Source organism: Trachurus japonicus, chromosome 14 (assembly GCF_045865225.1).
Source record: "Trachurus japonicus isolate A0001 chromosome 14, Traja_1.0".
Classification (NCBI taxonomy): domain Eukaryota; kingdom Metazoa; phylum Chordata; class Actinopteri; order Carangiformes; family Carangidae; genus Trachurus; species Trachurus japonicus.
Window position 1 is genome coordinate 12,508,881 of NC_140920.1, and position 19,576 is coordinate 12,528,456.

General features: G+C 42.6%; 1 protein-coding gene across 9 annotated transcripts in view; it reads left to right on the forward strand.

The window, feature by feature from the left end:
* acaca (acetyl-CoA carboxylase alpha) overlaps positions 1-19,576 on the forward strand; it is a 36,730-nt gene that overhangs the window by 2,258 nt on the left and 14,896 nt on the right. For 2 of the 9 annotated variants that reach the window (XM_085797559.1, XM_085797557.1), the window contains exons 3-34: positions 2,015-2,147; positions 2,554-2,692; positions 2,942-3,051; positions 3,140-3,221; positions 3,326-3,424; positions 3,695-3,792; positions 7,221-7,331; positions 7,493-7,702; positions 8,148-8,318; positions 8,960-9,121; positions 9,370-9,533; positions 9,634-9,784; positions 9,935-10,038; positions 10,141-10,368; positions 10,508-10,658; positions 10,760-10,894; positions 11,545-11,691; positions 12,163-12,351; positions 13,193-13,293; positions 13,496-13,584; positions 13,806-13,930; positions 14,233-14,346; positions 14,860-14,973; positions 15,063-15,152; positions 15,270-15,388; positions 16,876-16,899; positions 17,348-17,488; positions 17,939-18,082; positions 18,204-18,306; positions 18,402-18,509; positions 18,594-18,650; positions 18,920-18,964. In XM_085797559.1, the coding sequence (XP_085653685.1) occupies positions 2,015-2,147; positions 2,554-2,692; positions 2,942-3,051; positions 3,140-3,221; positions 3,326-3,424; positions 3,695-3,792; positions 7,221-7,331; positions 7,493-7,702; positions 8,148-8,318; positions 8,960-9,121; positions 9,370-9,533; positions 9,634-9,784; positions 9,935-10,038; positions 10,141-10,368; positions 10,508-10,658; positions 10,760-10,894; positions 11,545-11,691; positions 12,163-12,351; positions 13,193-13,293; positions 13,496-13,584; positions 13,806-13,930; positions 14,233-14,346; positions 14,860-14,973; positions 15,063-15,152; positions 15,270-15,388; positions 16,876-16,899; positions 17,348-17,488; positions 17,939-18,082; positions 18,204-18,306; positions 18,402-18,509; positions 18,594-18,650; positions 18,920-18,964 (3,958 nt within the window). The remainder of the gene's footprint in view (positions 1-2,014; positions 2,148-2,553; positions 2,693-2,941; positions 3,052-3,139; positions 3,222-3,325; positions 3,425-3,694; positions 3,793-7,220; positions 7,332-7,492; positions 7,703-8,147; positions 8,319-8,959; positions 9,122-9,369; positions 9,534-9,633; positions 9,785-9,934; positions 10,039-10,140; positions 10,369-10,507; positions 10,659-10,759; positions 10,895-11,544; positions 11,692-12,162; positions 12,352-13,192; positions 13,294-13,495; positions 13,585-13,805; positions 13,931-14,232; positions 14,347-14,859; positions 14,974-15,062; positions 15,153-15,269; positions 15,389-16,875; positions 16,900-17,347; positions 17,489-17,938; positions 18,083-18,203; positions 18,307-18,401; positions 18,510-18,593; positions 18,651-18,919; positions 18,965-19,576) is intronic. The other 7 variants (XM_085797564.1, XM_085797560.1, XM_085797566.1 and 4 more) reach the window with 5 other exon arrangements.

Here is a 19,576-nt window from a genome sequence, read left to right on the forward strand (position 1 = left end):
GTCTTGGCATTCTAAAGAAGATGCTTAAAACATGTTGACAACTTGGGAAATATTATCTTAATGGTTTTATATTTCATTAGACTCTTTTGAAATAACATGTAATTAACACATTGCCTTTTAGCAACTTATATTCACATTCTGTTGCTATGAAATATGGAAGTATGTAAGATACAAATAGGGTACATGGTAGCTGAAATGCTATCTTATACCTGGAGTACACTTTGTGAAGGGGCTGTCCTGTGAAGAACGTGTATAGAATACCATGCATGTGAAAATGTGGTTTCACCAGCAGCGCACTGCTTAAGGGATTCTTTGTGTCCTCAGACTGTGAGGGTTGGCCTGGAGAGTAGGCAGAGACTTTAGAGTGTTTGGTTTTTGGAAAAGTTGGAAAATGTTCACACACAGAAATTCCCATTCCGCCCCCAGTCGAAAAGGAGCCCTTCAGTAGTGACAGAGCAGCAGAGTCTCCTGTGCCAGCCACACGTCTTTCACTGGGATTTCTACTAGACCTCTCACAATACTGTCACTTTCACAGCTCTGTGTCTGTGAATTACATTTTCCTCAAAAGCCTTATGCAAGGTTTTGGTCTCAAGATTTGAGATTCAAATGAGGAAGTCATGCTGATGTAAATAACTGCCTACTGGAAAGTATCATTTTTCCATTTCTGTTGCTAATAGGTTTTCTTCTCTACGGTTTAATATTCAGGCAACCATGTGTACATAGGACAGGCAGATGCCTGCTGACTCACTCTTGTGGTTGTCAGGAAATTTTCAATTTATTTGCAATTTGCAATATCAGAATCACATAATATATAAAATGCATTAGGGATCTCCTGGAGCAGTTCCTTCTCAGAAATTTCTTTGTTCAGTCAGGTTTTATTTGATGAGTTTCACAAGGACAGAAATGGTGAGAGAGTGGGGTTTAACGAAAAGAAGCTGGTATGGCAATCTAGAAACTGGTAATACTGGTTGGAGATGTCAGTTTCCTCCACCCCCATAATTTCCTCTCTCACAGGGGAGAAATTGACAGTTTCACAGCTGGACTGAAATCAGAGTCTCCATTCAGTCGGAGCTTCATTTGTGCCTCGTGCCGGTTACCCCTACACTACAGTGATGCAATAATGCAGTATCAGGCCACAGAGGCCAGCCAGCCAAACGAGCCCAGGCGCTGCCACACCCGCTAGCCAATAGTTATATTCCTCCCCCTGGTACTACCCACTCCCCTCCTATGCTTTTGGGTGGAGCTCGTTGCATAGAGCTGTGCAAGTTCTGTTGGAAGCACTTGCCCAAGCATGTAAACGTGTTTGAGGACTTGTTGTGCACAATGTGATCTGTTCTTTTTTGAATTAGTTGCAGATTGTATCTAGCCGACAAGCGAGGAAGTTAAAGGTCCCATATTATGCTGTTTTTCAACCATTTCACATAGGTCTAAGTTGTCCAACCACATTGTATTCATATAGTATTGCCCCCAAATAAATCTGCGGCTCTAAATCTCAGCAATAGTTTATGAGACTATCGTCATGTCTGAAAAGATGTATAAGGTACCGCGAGGTGGAGTTAGCTGCTCTTGATGTCAGGATCAGCAGCATTTCCAACTCGCCCGTATGGGTACAAGATCTCAAAAAAGTGAAGCAATCAATTAAGGGAGTGGACAGACTTTTTTCACCTCCAGGCGTCAGAGCCACAGGAGCACATATAACCCCTACAAAACCAGTATAAAGTGGGTTTTGTATAATATGGGCCCTCTAAGATAAGACACAGTAGTCAGACTACCTGCTCGTGAGTCTCATATCACTGAAGAGGAGATATCAGTGTTTTTATCTGTGGTTTATAAACTGTCTTAAAGAAGCTGTTACCAAATGATTACATGTATATGCCCTTAACCTTTGTAAGATGCTCAATATAAAGTGATGTTCAGTTATTTTCTCTTTATTAGCACAGCCACCAATCCTCCATTTTCCTTACATGCAGTTATTCAAGGCCATTGTACGGCGTCTTTGTATTTATTTAAACAGGCCAAGCATGTCGGGGCTGCACCTGGTGAAGCAAGGCAGAGATCGGCGGCGTATTGATCTGCAGAGGGACTTCACCGTGGCCTCTCCTGCTGAATTTGTCACCCGTTTTGGTGGTAACAAAGTCATCGAGAAGGTGAATATTTTTTATGTAGCTCTATCTTGAATACATGCTGGAAATGCTAATCATGAAACCAAACATGCCACATTCAGATATGTATCTACAACCACCAGTGAATCATTCTGTATCAAATTGTGTTTGCTATGAACTGGGCTGCCCGTTTAAAGGCACTGTACATATAGACACATATGATGTGATAGTCTTGAGCACATAAAAACAAATCGTCCAGTTCAATGACGTGCCATGTCTACAACTAGTGAAAGTTAATTAGAAATAAAGCCACTTCTTGTGCTGCCACCACAATCAAAAGACACAATGCTATGATACGTTTGATGAAACAAGAAGCATATTCTGTTTATGTGTTTATAGTTTTTGATAAACATGGATAACTTGCTTATCTTATCTTATCTTGCTTCTCTAGGTGCTCATTGCCAACAATGGCATTGCAGCCGTCAAGTGCATGCGCTCTATCCGCCGCTGGGCCTACGAGATGTTTCGCAATGAAAGGGCAATCCGTTTTGTTGTCATGGTGACCCCAGAAGACCTGAAGGCCAATGCAGGTGAGCCTTAGCACAAACACCTGAGAAAGTTTGCTGCAGTGCTAGACTTGACTGAGCTCTCAGCCCTTTGTCCAAGCTCCTCAACTTCATCATATAAATGTTTGAAAGGAACCATGTTAACTTTTTCACATTCACACTCTTTTATGGTGGTTTATACTTTGTGAAAGCTGTAAACTACCTGTTGGGAAAGTAGATTCATTCTTCAGATATTTTAACAACATTAACAAATGATGTGTCTGTCCTTCACAGAGTACATCAAGATGGCCGATCATTACGTACCGGTGCCAGGAGGGACTAACAACAACAACTACGCCAATGTTGAGCTCATTCTGGACATTGCCAAACGAATACCTGTTCAGGTACTGCTACATGACTAACATATCTATGATTTTGGAGCAATAATCAATAGCTTCACTAATTAACGTTGCCATTCTGTTGTTGTTACAGGCAGTGTGGGCCGGGTGGGGTCACGCCTCAGAGAATCCCAAACTCCCGGAGCTGCTTCACAAGAACGGCATTGCCTTCATGGGTAAGAGACTCTTCTTTTTTTGCCACTTTGTTGATCAGTTAGTTTACACACCTAGAACTGGTTTACTAATCCTATTCTTGTTTTATTGCCTCCTCCTCCCTCAGGGCCCCCAAGTCAGGCTATGTGGGCTTTAGGAGACAAGATCGCATCCTCTATTGTTGCTCAGACAGCTGGCATCCCAACCCTGCCATGGAGTGGAGCAGGTAGGGCACAGTTTTCTGTTCTGTCTATTTATTTTGAAATTTGATAACCCAAATAATTTTTCTTTATTATACAAAAAATGTCAATCTCTTCTGGATCCCAGATAATTCCGACTTTGTTTTATTGTTATGCAGTTTTAGCATTATTGCACACTGTGGTATTTCAGGCAAGATTCATGTGAGAGAAGAATTTCAGAAAAGAAAATTCTGACCATCACACAGTGTCTTGGGAATGTCTGTATGCTGAATATGTGCACTGTTTTCCATTCTCAGGCCTCACGGTAGATTGGGCAGAGAACAAGAGGATAATCAGTGTTCCTCATGACGTGTACGAGCTGGGCTGCATCCAGGATGTAGAGGATGGCCTTAAAGTAAGCATGTTATACTGTTCTCATCATGCGGGACATGATTCAACAGCAAGCCAAACTCTAGTAAGTGCCGGAGTCAGGAGTCATCTTCGTAATACTCTTTAATAAGATGCCTTAGCTGCACTCACACAGAGTGAAACTGTAGAAAAACACCAAAATAAAGTACATTAACAATTTAAATTTACAGAGCTGTTCAACCAACGAAGTAGCTAACTGCTATGCTACATATGCTAAATTATGATTTTTAAATACTTCGTGTTACATGAATTTCTGACATAAACATATTAAATTATAACAATGCACTTGCACTTTATATACATAACAATTATCAACTTACAGACGATGCGTTCACGAGCGCAAAGAAGAAGATGGCAGCAGATGAAGCACGCCCGATCCTTAGCTTGCAAGAGAAACAAAATGGCTGCCCATCATAAGTCACATGACATAAATTAAAGGGACAGGCTATTTCCTGCTTAGAACAAACCCACTGCTAGGGGGCGCCAAATACAACTATAAATCAAACTTAGAGCCTGAGGCAGGACACTCCCCGCCTGGCATCTATAAGATGTCATAACTACTTAACTATCTTGATCTTTCCTTGACAACAGAAGGACGACTTCTGTGGACCTGCATCAACAGGAAGTCCAATATCCTTCGAACAAGCCCAATCATACGCTCCCATGCCCCTCCCATGTGGGAAGCATGGGGCGGATTGAATTCCCACGTACAGGACTCGTCTCTGAGGTATTTCTGTAGTTTGTTCCACAGTCGGAACGCAATGGACATGCAAGAGAAAAGCATGGCCCAGCGCTTGCTATGGGCATGCCCTCCTCTAGTTCTTCGTGCTGAGACCGTAAAAGGACCAAACACGTCCAGGCCGACATATAACACTGCTTACATATGATTTACCACCGACCAGCCTGCAGTGCGCACGGCTCCCTTGAACAAGCCCTTGATGGTGGACTCGGTTGTGGTAGTGGCGTATCACCAGGGTGGAAATGTGGTGACGGCTTGTTCCTCACTGTTCAGTTGTGCGTTCAACGCAGACAAAGAACTCTTCTTGGGAATGTCACTTCCTCCGTAAGAGCGATGTATTCCTCAGAGAAAACCGACTTTTGAACGGAGAGGATAACCACATTCTTGGCTTGAACTAGTTCCTCTTGAGGATGTGGTTGTTCACACTGGTGCCAGCCGGCGCATTTGTGTGACTGATTGTCAGGAGAGGACTTAAAAGAGCGAGCCACATGGATAAGTGAAGCGATTCCATTCAGCAAACTGACCCATGAGGAAAAACGCTTGAAGCGTTCTGGACCAAGTTGTCTGTCTTTCACACCAGTGGAAGATACGGTGACTTGGGTCTGAGCGCGAACCTCAGGGTCTATCTCTGGACTTACCAACTCAAAAGGAGCTTGTGTATTGTGCACATATACATAAAAGCGTTTGCTCTCATTGTATCAGTAAAAGCGCACCTCATCCGGCTTGAAATCCATCTCGTGCAGTATGAAATCTGACATCTCAACAGCTAACACGGCTGCACACAATTCGAGCCTAGGGATGGTAGGCTCATTTTGAGGTGTTAGCTTCGCCTTTCCCAGAACGAAACCGACGTCACACTTCCCATCCTCACTGATGGTTCTCAGGTATGCTACCGCACCAATAGCCTTGGTAGAGGCATCAGAGAAAAGACACAGTTCAGTGCGTTTTGCCTTCGAGAGAGATTCTGAACTGTATGTTCGGCGAACGTGAAGCTGTTGCAGATCGTTAAGGGAGTCTCTCCATGCTTCCCACTCCCTGCACTTCTCTGCCGGGAGTGGAGTGTCCCAGTCATCTACCTCTCTGGAGAGTTCTCTCAACAGCAGTCTCCCTTGTATTGTGACTGGGGCTGCAAAGCCGATAGGGTCGTATAGACCATTGACTGTTGAAAGTACTCCACGTCTCGTGAATGGTTTGTCACTGCTTGATGTCTGGAAGGTAAACGTGTCCGTTGTGATCTCCCAGCACAGACCAAGACTACGCTGAATGGGCGTAGCGTCTTCTTCAAGATCAAGATCCTTGATGCCTTTGGCACAATCTTCCGGAGGGAATGCCGAGAGCACCGCTGCACTGTTGGATGCAATTTTATGCAACCTCAAGTTTGACTCTGCTAGTGAAGCCTGGGTTCTCCGTAGCAGATCAATCGCGTCTTCTGCAGTAGGTAGCGACTTAAGACCGTCGTCCATGTAGAAGTCGCGTTCTACGAACCTGCGGGTGTCGGTTCCGTATTCGGGTTCACCTTCTCTTGCCGCACGCCTTAGTCCGTAGATAGCCACCGCCGGGGATGGACTATTTCCGAATACTATATTCCAAGATGTCCTTGTCCAGGTCATTGTCACGGAACCATAGGAACCTCAGATAGTCCCTGTGGTCCTCCCTCACTGTGAAACAATGGAACATTTGTTGGATATCCGCCGTTATCGCAATTGGCTCCTTTCTGAACCGGACCAAAACACCCAGGAGACTGTTGTTCAAGTCGGGACCGGTTAGGACCTGATACTGTGCACTAGAATCTAAAACGACTCTAATTTGGTCAGGCTTTCTCGGGTGGTAAACCCCAAATGATGGCAGATACCAGCGCCTCCGCTAAAGGAGGTGCTAGCTCCTAGTCCAAGCCATTCTCAGAGCTGCAAGGGGGTTGGACACATGGACGGACCCTAGCTCTAAGATCAAGGTTTTGTCGAGTTTGATTGCTAATTCCCTCTGTTTAAATTGTGCTCGTGTTCTCGCAGCTTCAGCATGCGCGCGTGCTTTGGCGGCTGCTGCAACGGTTGATGACCCAGATCGACGCGACTGTTGCGATGTACTGGAATGTCTTGAGCCAGTCTCTGACTTGAGATCCTTTAAAGTTTCTGCTGTAGCGGCGATGGCCCCGCTATCTGCTGCCGGGGTCTCTGATTCACCTTCTTTGTACATGATGCAGGATCTGTATGCAGTTTACTGCCACGTAGCTCTCTTTGCTTGTAGGATTATCGTCTTTTCACTATACTGTTCTCATCATGCGGGACATGATTCAACAGCAAGCCAAACTCTAGTCAGGAGTCATCTTCGTAATACTCTTTAATAAGATGCCTTAGCTGCACTCACACAGAGTGAAACTGTAGAAAAACACCAAAATAAAGTACATTAACAATTTAAATTTACAGAGCTGTTCAACCAACGAAGTAGCTAACTGCTATGCTACATATGCTAAATTATGATTTTTAAATACTTCGTGTTACATGAATTTCTGACATAAACATATTAAATTATAACAATGCACTTGCACTTTATATACATAACAATTATCCATGTCACCCAACTCATAGTTTGCAGTGTCAAATGAATGTTTCTCTATGCCTTTGTATATCCTGTGTTTACATATATATATATTGAAAAGTTTTGTTTCTCCATTGCAGGCTGCTGAGAAGGTCGGCTACCCACTCATGGTGAAGGCCTCAGAGGGCGGTGGAGGAAAAGGCATTCGTAAAGTCAACTCAGCTGATGATTTGCCTAACCTTTTCAGACAGGCAAGTGGAGGCCCCAATAACAGATTGATAAAAAAAAACAATACATTGAATCAATGGAATCTATAAGAAAGGAAACAAAAAGAACATTTAGAGAGAAGATTTCCAATAGGTTTTTGTGCATTTCCTGACTGTATGGATTTACTTCATCTTTGGCTCTCCAGGTCCAGGCAGAAGTTCCAGGATCGCCCATTTTTGTCATGCAGCTTGCCAAGCATGCTCGCCACTTGGAGGTCCAGATCTTAGCTGATCAGTATGGCAATGCCATTTCCCTCTTTGGTAGAGATTGTTCTGTGCAACGACGACACCAGAAGATCATAGAGGAGGCTCCTGCTACCATCGCCACCTCTGATGTGTTTGAGGACATGGAAAAGGTAAAACCCATCTAGCAGAGCAATTACAGAAATAAGTAGTACAGGTGCATCTCTATAAATTGAAATATCATGAAAGAGTTTATTTATGTCAGTAATTCAATTCAAAAAGTAAAACAAATACATTATATAGATTCATTACACAGAATAAAACATTTCATGTCTTTATTTATTTAGAGACCAAAAATTCAGGATCTCAAAAAATCAGAAAATAATAAAGTTAATTTTAAAAAGCATTTTTATTATGGAAATGTTGCCATCCTGAAATGTATGTCCACCTATATTCACTCAATACTTGGTCGGGGCTATTTGACTTGACCCTCCTGGAAATGGACATTTCCATGATATTCTAATTTATTGAGATGCACCTGTAGTACTTCATAACAGAGATCTAAAGTCAACAAATTCAGCCATGATATTAGAAGACCCTCTTTTCTCCCCCTCTCAGTGTGCAGTGAAGCTGGCTAAGATGGTGGGGTACGTCAGCGCTGGTACAGTAGAGTACCTCTACAGCCAGGACGGCAGCTTCTACTTCCTGGAGCTCAACCCTCGTCTGCAGGTGGAACACCCCTGCACTGAGATGGTGGCTGATGTCAACCTGCCTGCCGCCCAGCTGCAGGTCAGTCCCACTCATCCTGCTGCTAGTACTGCTAACAATAGTGCACTCCTTCCATCACTTTCAATACAGGCGGTTTGCGACCAGCCAGGAGCAGACAAAGTTAGTATGCTTCACCGCCTTCAGCGCTCTAGCACTAGCCGGGGCCCCCTGTCTCCATGGGAACGACCGTAAAAGAAGGAGGCAGCGTGCAGATACAGTGTAGTAGGATCCAGTGGTTGTAGCGACAGTAGGTCACGTGGTGTGCTCTGCAGTGTTTAGGATTGTGTGTAAATAGGTCAGCGGCAGTCAAGCTGAAGGGCAGCGCTGCTGGGAAAGCTGTGTTGTGGAGCTGATTGGGCGCTGCTGTGGGAGTGCCACATTCTGGCACGGGACGCCGTGGTGTCTTTTTCCAGGCGATAATAGGGCAATCTGTCAGCAAGACGTTGTTTATTAGTTGTCTGGAGAACTGAGCTGACACAATATTGACAACATTTAGATAAGGATGCCAGAGAAAATCTATGTGGTGGTCCATTCCAAGCATATACATTCACAATCGATGTACAGTGTGTTTCTGTAATTAGTTTTTTAAGCCGGATCAGTGAGTTTTTGATCAATGTAAGATCAAGCACTTATGTCGTCCTAATACTCCTGCCCTCTGTCAGATTGCTATGGGTATTCCTCTACACCGGATCAAAGACATCAGGATGCTTTATGGGGTCCAGCCATGGGGTGACTCACTCATTGACTTTGAGGGTCTGTCAACTGCCCCCTCCCCACGGGGCCATGTCATTGCAGCACGTATCACCAGTGAAAATCCCGATGAGGTATGCTTCAGTCCCTCCTGGTATACAAAACATTCACAGCTAAAGGTCACTCAAAGACTCACTTCTGTTGTGGTTTTGTTACCTTTTATTTTGTCAATTTTTACATGTAGTCTATTGGACTAACCTTAAATATAGGTGGCTTTCAAATACATTTTTCCTTTCTTTTTTCAAGTTTTCCTTCGAGTTAAATTAACGGTTTTTGGTCAGCCTTATTGAAGAAGAAATGTGGTGTTCGTGTCTGATTGCAGGGTTTCAAGCCGAGCTCTGGAACAGTGCAAGAGCTGAATTTCCGCAGCAATAAAAATGTGTGGGGCTACTTCAGTGTCGCAGCAGCTGGAGGTCTGCACGAGTTCGCTGACTCCCAGTTTGGACACTGCTTCTCTTGGGGAGAGAATCGTGAAGAAGCCATCTCGTGAGTACATCCAAAAGCATCACCGCCAGTACATCCACATTAACATGAGCATGAGTCCATTTCAGTTCAGTTCTACATGCAGCTTTATGTCTTTTTCTAGCAACATGGTGGTGGCTCTGAAAGAGCTGTCGATCAGAGGAGACTTCAGGACCACAGTGGAATACCTCATTAAGCTGCTGGAGACTGAAAGCTTTCAGCACAACAGCATCGACACAGGCTGGCTGGACAGGCTCATCTCAGAGAAGATGCAGGTACGTAGAGATGCTCTTTAATGAGTAAGTGCAATATTATATCACAAGTTCTAAAATCACACTGCACTCAAGAGTTCAGAGTCAGGCAATAATAAAAACCTTGAGGTACATCCTACGTAGTTTGAATTCACAAGTGTATGTTGTTTACAGGCGGAGCGTCCCGACACCATGCTGGGAATTGTGAGCGGGGCTCTTCATGTGGCAGATGTAAATCTAAGAAACAGTGTGTCCAATTTCCTGCACTCTCTGGAAAGGTAATAGATACGGCACGTCATAGTGATCAACGTCAAGAATGGGAGAAAAACATATGAATTGTTTGAATAGAAAATATGAGACATTGTCCTCTCTGTAACTAGGGGCCAGGTGCTGCCAGCGCACACACTACTCAATACAGTGGATGTGGAGTTGATCTACGAAGGTACCAAGTACGTCCTGACCGTGACGCGTCAGTCTCCTAACTCCTACGTGGTCATCATGAACAACTCCTCAGCTGAGGTCGACGTCCATCGGCTCAGTGACGGAGGTCTTCTGCTGTCCTACGATGGCAGCAGCTACACTACCTACATGAAGGAGGAGGTGGACAGGTAAGAGAAAATGAAGCCAATAATGAAAGGATCATTTAATTTAGCTTACAGAATGAGAATGACTTAATAAAAACAAAGAAATGGCACAACCTTTGCGAGTTTGTAAAAAACGTCTAAAGTCTCTTGTTTTTCACATCAGGTATCGCATCACAATTGGAAACAAGACGTGTGTTTTTGAAAAGGAGAATGATCCGTCGTTACTGCGTTCTCCATCAGCGGGAAAAATCATTCAGTACACCGTGGAGGATGGAGGGCATGTGTTCTCTGGCCAGTGCTACGCTGAGATAGAGGTACAGTGTCCACTGCTTATACGCTTGCTGTCCACTCGAGCAAGTTTTTGTTTTCTTTCAATGATTCAAGATGTAAACTCTTGATGGTTTTTGATTTCCAGGTGATGAAGATGGTAATGACCCTGACAGCTGCAGAATCTGGTTGTATCCACTATGTGAAGAGGACTGGAGCTGCACTGGAGCCAGGCTGTGTCATTGCCAAGCTGCAACTGGATGACCCAAGCAGAGTGCAACAGGTAACGTCACTTTATGTGGTGATATGATGGTATGGTACAGTGTGGATTGCATCAGTTTGAGATCCTCAGTATCTCTGCTACAAAGTCATAGCTGACGCGTACTGTTTCTTTGTTTGATCATAAAATCAGTTCAGCAAGTGAGGACACCCTCTATTACAAAAGGAGCCAACTGTCAAAATGACAGAGGTCTATATTTTCATTCACAACAGCTGCTCTCTATTTACTCTGAGCCTTGTGTATCTATTGTTTGCCTGTGTGCAAGTAACTTCATGAAGTCAAAACATCAATGAGCCAGGAAATTGAGGCTGCCAACAAAGAGGAAGTCTCAGTAATCTGAAGGGAAAAGGTGTCTGTATAAGTATCTGAAACAAGCTAATGTCAGGAGGCAGCTTTAAGGTGTAGAAGGAGCCCACTTGTGGTGAACGTGTCAGAACTGCTTAGGTAACTACTCACAGAAGATCAAACATTTTGGATTTCTTTCATGTACAAATACAATTCAATAGCTGCGTTTTTTTTTTCTCCACTTGAATGCAGAGGTAGTAGCTTGTCAGTATTCAGAGCATTTACAGTGCCTGTGTATAAAACAACAGTACAAGTGTAGCACTGTTGTAAAAAAAAATGTATTACAAGAATTTACATTTGTCTTGTAGGCAGAGCTGCACACGGGGGCCTTGCCTACTATCCAGGCGGTAGCGCTGAGAGGGGAGAAGCTACACCGCGTCTTCCACAACACGCTCGACCACCTCGTTCACATCATGAACGGTTTCTGTCTTCCTGAGCCTTTCTTCAGTGGCAAGGTGGGAATTCATACACACCCAAGTACTCAATGACATCAACACTCCCCAAACTTTAAGTAATGTCTTACATATACAGTAGAATCCTACTAGGAGAGCAAGCTATCGGTACATGACTTTAATTCATCCAAATTCCAGCTTCTCAAAAGAAACAACAGTTTTGTATAGGGCCATAAGTTCATGGAATCAACTTCCAGAAGACATTCACACTACACATTCACACAAGGAAAGAGCTGTTTTAAAAATTATCAAATTACTTTATTTGAATAATTGTCCTTTCTATTATTTTTATTGTTGTTATCTTCTTGCCTGTTGTTATTTTGTATTCTTTCTATTTTAATCTTCACCGTATTATGTGACAATTTATATGATTATGGACCCCAGGAAGACTGGTTGCTGGTTGTCTCGACATCAGCTCATGGGTATCCATGTAACGAATAAATAAATAAACAGTCCTCTCTGTGTCTTCTCCAGTTGAAAGAGTGGGTGGAGCGGCTGATGAAAACCATGCGCGACCCCTCTTTGCCGCTGCTGGAGCTACAAGACATCATGACTAGCGTGTCAGGCCGCATCCCCCCCGCTGTGGAGAAGGCCATCAAGAAGGAGATGGCTCAGTATGCCAGCAACATCACGTCTGTGCTCTGCCAGTTCCCCAGCCAGCAGGTGACCATACAACAGTGCACACGCTATGCTAACTATTCCCACACAAAAGTACCTTATCAGTAAAGCACCTGTCACGTAGCTTAATGTTGTTATGTATGTGCCAGGAATCATAATAGTAACCCAGGACAGAGTGATTGATCATGTAGTGCATTTCTGATGCTGCAACATTCAACCTGTGAAAACATGTGGAGAAAAAGTGTAAATGTTTACCACTGCTAACTTCCTTTTGAAGTAAAATAGCTGTTACTTTGTCAGTGTTTCTCAATAGTACCCAGATGGATTGGGGTTTTCTAGTCTGTAGAGAAACACTGTGTCACCCTACATGACTTTTGGACAGTTTCTTGTGCAAACAAAGGATTTCAAAATAGTCATCTGAGGAACTGCATGTGTCAGTAAAAGGGTAACGTGCAAATGCTTTAACAACACTGTCTGTCTGTCTGCTTGTCTGTGAATGTGGGGTGATTGTGTAATGTTTAAACATCTGTAATGAGAAACAATGTATTTACACTGCTTTAGATTTGGTATTACTTGTGTTGTGAGACATCCGATACTTATGAATGGGATATTCCTGCATAGGTTATCACAAGCAAACAGCTCAGTGCAATAATTAGTGTCATAGTGAAACGTGGCTGTCACACACCTAATGATATACAAGTAGTTTTTATAACCAATTTCACACCCAAATTAGAGCTCACGCTGTCTGTTGTTGATCCTGTGCACAGTGTGGATATATTGTGACCAAGCGAACTAATAACCAGTGCTACAGGGATTATAATGTATTTATGAGTCTCCACTGTTGTGGGGATTAAATGCTTATGTGGTTTATCTCCTTTGTTTCCAGATTGCAAACATCCTGGACAGCCATGCTGCTACTCTTAACAAGAAGTCAGAGAGAGAAGTCTTCTTTATGAACACACAAAGCATTGTTCAGCTGGTGCAGAAGTGAGTGTCATACTTGATCTCTCGACATGAAGAAATGTTTGACATAGTGGTCATGGATTGTGTCTTGTTAGTAAAAGTGACAGATTGCACAAGCACACGTTATATATTAGTTGTTTAGTCACAGTTTTCCTGTTCCTCAGACTTGTATTGTCAGTTCTGCTGTCTTCCCTGTGTCAGACCAGACTGTTTTTCTCTGCTACAGGTATCGTAGTGGCATCCGAGGTCACATGAAGGCAGTGGTAATGGACCTGCTCAGACAGTACCTGAAAGTAGAGATCCAGTTTCAGAATGGTGAGGAACAGGAGCAACACACTGCTGTACTGGTTTCAAAGTTTCATTGTGGTGACATGTTTGAACACGCAGGGGTAAGCGTTGGTTTTTAACCTCTGCTTGTGCTCCTGTGTTTATCAGAAGAGTTGCGTTTACTCATTCTCTCCTTTTGGTGGAGCTCTTTCACAGTAAACTAATCTGTGACCGCAGCTTACAGCTGACATGTGCTGGCTTCTCAACAGGACACTATGACAAATGTGTGTTTGCCCTGCGTGAGGAAAACAAAGGCGACATGGCCAATGTGCTCAACTACATCTTCTCCCATGCCCAAGTCACCAAGAAGAACCTGCTGGTTACAATGCTGATTGTAAGTCTCCTTTGTTACAGGGAATTAAAGTTCCGCTTGTTAAAGTAAACTGACCCGCTTGAACAATGTGTGTTTGTGCGTGTGTATAACATGTTGAATAAAAGATGCAGTCAGTTATTAGTTGCTTATTATGCTCTTGTAAATCCATTCCAATGTAATGAATGTAGTTTCTTGTGTTTATGGGAAAGAGGTGATTCATGCTGTAGATAGAACATTATTTCTAAGTGTTTAGATCATTCTGTTGAACTCAAGTTAAGTGTTTGGGATGTCAAATTAGTAATGTTGCAATCTCCTGTGTTTAGGACCAACTTTGTGGCCGTGATCCCACACTGACAGATGAGCTGATGGCCATTTTGACTGAGCTGACCCAACTCAGCAAGACAACCAATGCCAAGGTGGCCCTGCGTGCTCGACAGGTCAGATATTTAGTCATCATTTTTTACTGATAAATTGATTCAAAATTCCATTGAAACGGTTAAATAGTAGTAATTAAACTTTCATTTGGTTTGCTTTAGTAGTAATGACTGAAAAGTATATCACATGATAGAAATGCAGAGAGAATATGAACTTGAAAGCAGAAGAATATAAACGCTTCCGATGTGTTTAAAGCTCTTCTTCAATTGAGTATGAAGAGGTGGATTTGATAGGGAGCACATATTATTGAATGTCTGCTTTTCTCCATCAGCCATGGTGAGAATTTCTCCACCAGATGTCGCTGTCCACTAGTCTCCACTATGGCAGTGAGGAGACATTGATGTTTTTTAAGAGGAGGAAACAAACATTCACCAAAATTAAATTTATAGATCAGTCAGGCACCTAAAAAACTGTACAGGAAGAGACTGTCACAAAATGTAATGGATATAGTATAATGAAATACAGTTTGGAATATTGCACCTCAAGGTCCTTCTGCATTCATTCCCCGTACCTAGGTATTGATAGCTTCCCACCTTCCCTCCTATGAGCTACGACACAACCAGGTGGAGTCCATCTTCCTCTCTGCCATTGACATGTATGGACACCAATTCTGCATCGAGAATCTGCAGGTCAGTAATAAAGGACGTGACAAGAGGTTGTCAGCATAGTCAAACATTTTGAAAAGCAATGGCCAATTATCTTTCTTTTTTTTTTCTAGAAACTGATCCTTTCGGAGACGTCTATCTTCGATGTTCTGCCCAACTTCTTCTACCACAGCAATCAGGTCGTCAGGATGGCAGCCCTAGAGGTGAGACTAATAATGACGGTCTACAAATAAAGTTAGTTTTACATCACTAGTGGTGATTAACAGTCATTTCACATCTCTGACTTTTATTTTCTGCGGCTTCCTCTCTAATAATTGCAGGTCTATGTGCGCAGGGCATACATTGCCTACGAGCTCAACAGCGTTCAGCATCGACAGCTTAAGGACAACACCTGCATAGTAGAGTTCCAGTTCATGCTCCCTACCTCACATCCCAACAGGTATCACACATACACACACACACACAAAATGCCCGTTCGGCTCATGTGCTGTGCATCACCTTCCATACTGCATCTACCCCCACCCCCAAAATGGCACTGTGGACCGGATTCAGTGGAGAATTGGACTTTAAATATGGAGAATTTGATGCTGGCACCACAATGAATTTGGTATCAGTATGCAGGTGCATTTCAATAAATTAGAATATCACGGAAAAGTTTATTTAGTCTGTAATTCAATTCAAAAAGTGAAACCAATACATTATATAGATCGATTACACACAGGATGAAACAATGAAACAAGACCTTCTGAAAAGTATGTCTATCTGTACATCCAATACTTGGTTGGGGCTATTTGACTTGAATTACTGGATATGGACTTTTCCATGATATTCTAATTTTATTATGATACACTTGTATATCTTCAGTGTTAGCACCTGCAGCTATCTTAAATGACCTCTGCTTTATCCATTCTAGTATCTGCCAATTTTTCATAGACAACTGCATTATTCCAATGTCTAGGTCTTTGTAATATAGGTGGCTACTCAAAGCACAGTGTAAAGTCTGCAGTCATGAAGTCCTCCATGGTGCCACGGTTCCTCTCCCACCTTCCTGGCTCTGTCATTGTTCATCGTTGCTGTCCATGTAAAAAGCTCCTCATGTGCAAAAGAAGATATTTTGCAAGACTTTTCCTGAAAATACTTCTTGTAGGTTTGTCAAAAGTGTGAGTGCCATGAGCAGCAAAGCTCCGAGCCTTGAGAGTCTCGTATCAGTCGCTCGCCTCTCTTAAGCTGTGGAAGAGAAAGAAAATCTTCTGTCGTATTGAACTTTACGATCAAGAGAGAAGCCAGAGACAAACTTTGGATTTTTGATGTCCATGCTTAGCATTTTGAAGAAAAAAAAAAAGCCTATAGCCAACACAGTACAGTGGCATTTCTGTTGCACTCATATCCTGCATCCAACCTGTGTGACTGTTTTTCGGTTTGTCTGTGAGTGAATGTTTGTCCGTGTCTGTGGAATTTGCTTGTTTTGCTTTGCAGTGCTTGTGTTTATTTTTATTTATTTATTTTGTGTGTGTGTGTGTGGGGGGCTCTGATGGATTTGGCTTCCTTTTGCAGTTAGTGGTAGAAACGCTGTGAATGCCATTACACACTCATCTCATTGCATGCTTGTGATTTAATGTGCCTGAATTAACCTTCACATTCAGAGTGATGATCCTTGGCCTTTGTTCAGAGTTTAACTCAGGACAAGGAGGTTTTTAGGATCTCAGGGTGCATGTTGTAAAGGGAGCAGTCAGGAAGTGAAATATGTGTTTGTTGCTAGAAAGACATTTTCATTTACTTTATACCCACACACACACACACACACACACACACACACACACACATACACATACTCACATAGGCACACACACATTGTTGCACCTTGACTGTCTTCCTCTCCTGATGCCTGCCACTAACCACTTAGTAATCAATGTTGTTTGATTGCAGAGGGAACATCCCCACTCTAAACAGGTATTGTAAACATTCTTTTGATTGCGTAGAATTCTAGTTAGTGACTGTAGACTAGCTAGCTGCATGGACAAAGCAGTAATTCATCTACACATTAATTCTGCTGGTGATTTAAGTCAACAAGTTCTTCTTTTGGTTATGTTGTAACTGTTGGTGCTTGTTAAATTTCCCAAAATGAAACTGGTTTTGCCACTCGACAGTCGTCTGGTCGTCGATAAGTACAACGTTTCCTAATGTAACTGACAACAGCATGGCCTTTGGCACTTAGCCTATGTGTCAAACATTTCAGTCTGTGTGTCTGTATGTGTGTGTGAGAGAAAGAGTGTGACATTCTTAACTACTGTTTAGTAGTTTTGGGATAATTTGTGATGTAATGTGAGTTATTTGGAAAAAAAAAATGTTGCGCACAAGTGCACCTGTCCTGAAATGAAACCTGTGACTGTCCTGCCAGGAGAATGTCTGCTCCGATCCTGGACACTGTAAGAGCCATGGACACTAAAACTAAAGCCCAGGACCTTAAAACACAAGATAGTAAACCTAAGGATGATAATGCCGAGAAGAAAAATGTCTCAGAGTCGGAAACTGTGGACAGGTTTGACTTGAAACCTCTTAAAGTGTTTTCAAAATCGGTGCATCTCTTTGGGATGGCCTCTTACAATCCTGAGGACTAACAACCAACAAAAATGAAATCTTTGTGTGAATCCTTCAATGGGTCTTCCTGGTTAAGTTTCCTTGTTCCTGTGAAAGGAATAATTTCTTGGTTTTAATTCAACTAACCCATATGACCTATCAATAAAAACAAAATGACAGCAGCTGGAGAGCTGCTTTCACTTGTCATGGTGGAACTTCGTTACTGCCTCATTCAGTTTTTCTTCCCTGCCTGTAACACATGAGACATTGAACTGTTTTTATGATCAAACTGGAAAATCAAAGGGATTAAAACTGTTGTGAGGCTCTTAAAGGTGGATGGGGACTACTTTATAAACTCAATGTAGTGATGTGGTACAATCCTATAATAACACTCTCCCTGTCAACACCTTAGGATGTCATTCTCATCCAACCTGAACCACTACGGCATGGTGCATGTAGCCAGCGTGAGTGATGTTCTGCTTGACACATCTTTTACACCCCCTTGTCAGCGTATGGGAGCCATGGTATCTTTCCGCTCCTTCCAAGAGTTCACCAGGTCAGTCCTTTGTATAATAATAATAATAATAGATCTTAACTTGAACAGGTCTTGTTTTCAGCTGAAGATAATGTCACAAGTGTGATTAATGGCACGTGTGATTTTTCCATTCTTTTTATAGGAACATACCGGACGTGTTGAGCTGCTTCTCTGACTCTCCTCCCCCAAGTCCAACCTTCCCAGAGGGAGGTAATCCTGTCCTGTACGGTGAAGAGGACAACAAGGTGATGAGAGCAGACCTGTGATAGTCACAGTCTGGTCGTTGACCTGTGTGGCCGTGTATCTTGGAATGAAATGTCTTATTTGCTTTGTCGTCCAGAATGCCCAGGAGGAGCCTATCCATATCCTGAATGTGGCTATAAAAACAGACAGCGACATTGATGACGATGGCCTGGCAGCCATGTTCCGGGAGTTTACTCAGTCAAAGGTGGGAAATGTCTACCATAAGAGAGATTTAAATGTTTAAGATATTAGGAAAGTTGTTGACGTTTCACTTTGTTATCAATCCCAGAAATCGCTGCTGTTTGAACACGGCATCCGAAGACTGACTTTCCTCGTGGCTCAGAAGGTGAAGCATCATTTACCATTTACCAGCTCAGCTTCCTGTCTTCACAGTTTACTGCCGTGCATGACACCTACTCAAGTAATTCTGAATAGCATGTATCAAAATGTTGTAAATGAACCTTTTGTAATTACTAATACTATATGAGCATGTTTTGTATGGAATGACGTCACTGTGGTAATTGTAATAATTTGCGTTTGAAATTTAGCTCATTCTCCTGTTTGTCTCTGTATCTCTTCCTGCATGCTTTGCTTTTGCTGCATTTATGATGACAGGATTTCAGGAAGCAAGTCAACTGTGAGGTGGACCAAAGGTTTCATGTAAGTAGAGGAAAACAAAGGAAATAAGGACAGGTGGCTCTTTGATTTAGTTTCCTGGACAAGTATCACTAGTATCACTACATTTCCTATCATAGACATAGTTCAAATAGGCCCAACTGAGGAAAGTGCCATTTAAATTTACTGCCAGTCAGATCATTGATGCTTACTCAACTCTTTGTTCTAGCGTCAATAAAGGAAACCCATATTGTCCCATATTATAAACGGTTTAATGTCACCAAAGCCTTACAAATGTAATCACTGCATTGATTTTTTTATAATTTTTCTGTAATGTGGGCGCACATTCTTAGCATAGACAGCCATACAAGAAGTGAATCCCCAATCATGGCACTTTTGTGATATCCCCTGCTGATTGTGTTGCACTAAACCAAAAAACCATTTATCTGTATAGGTTTGACCCAGTATAAACAGAACACATACTGACATCTGGGTGAAAGCGATAATGATAGGGACTTAGGCCAGGATTAGATTCTGATAAATTCTCTGTTCTTTCGCTGTCATTTAGACAATAGGCTTTGATTTGTCTTTTGATGGTAACACAGTCTCTGATGAGAGTAAATCACGCTAACCGGTGTCACCATCATTATGTGGCCC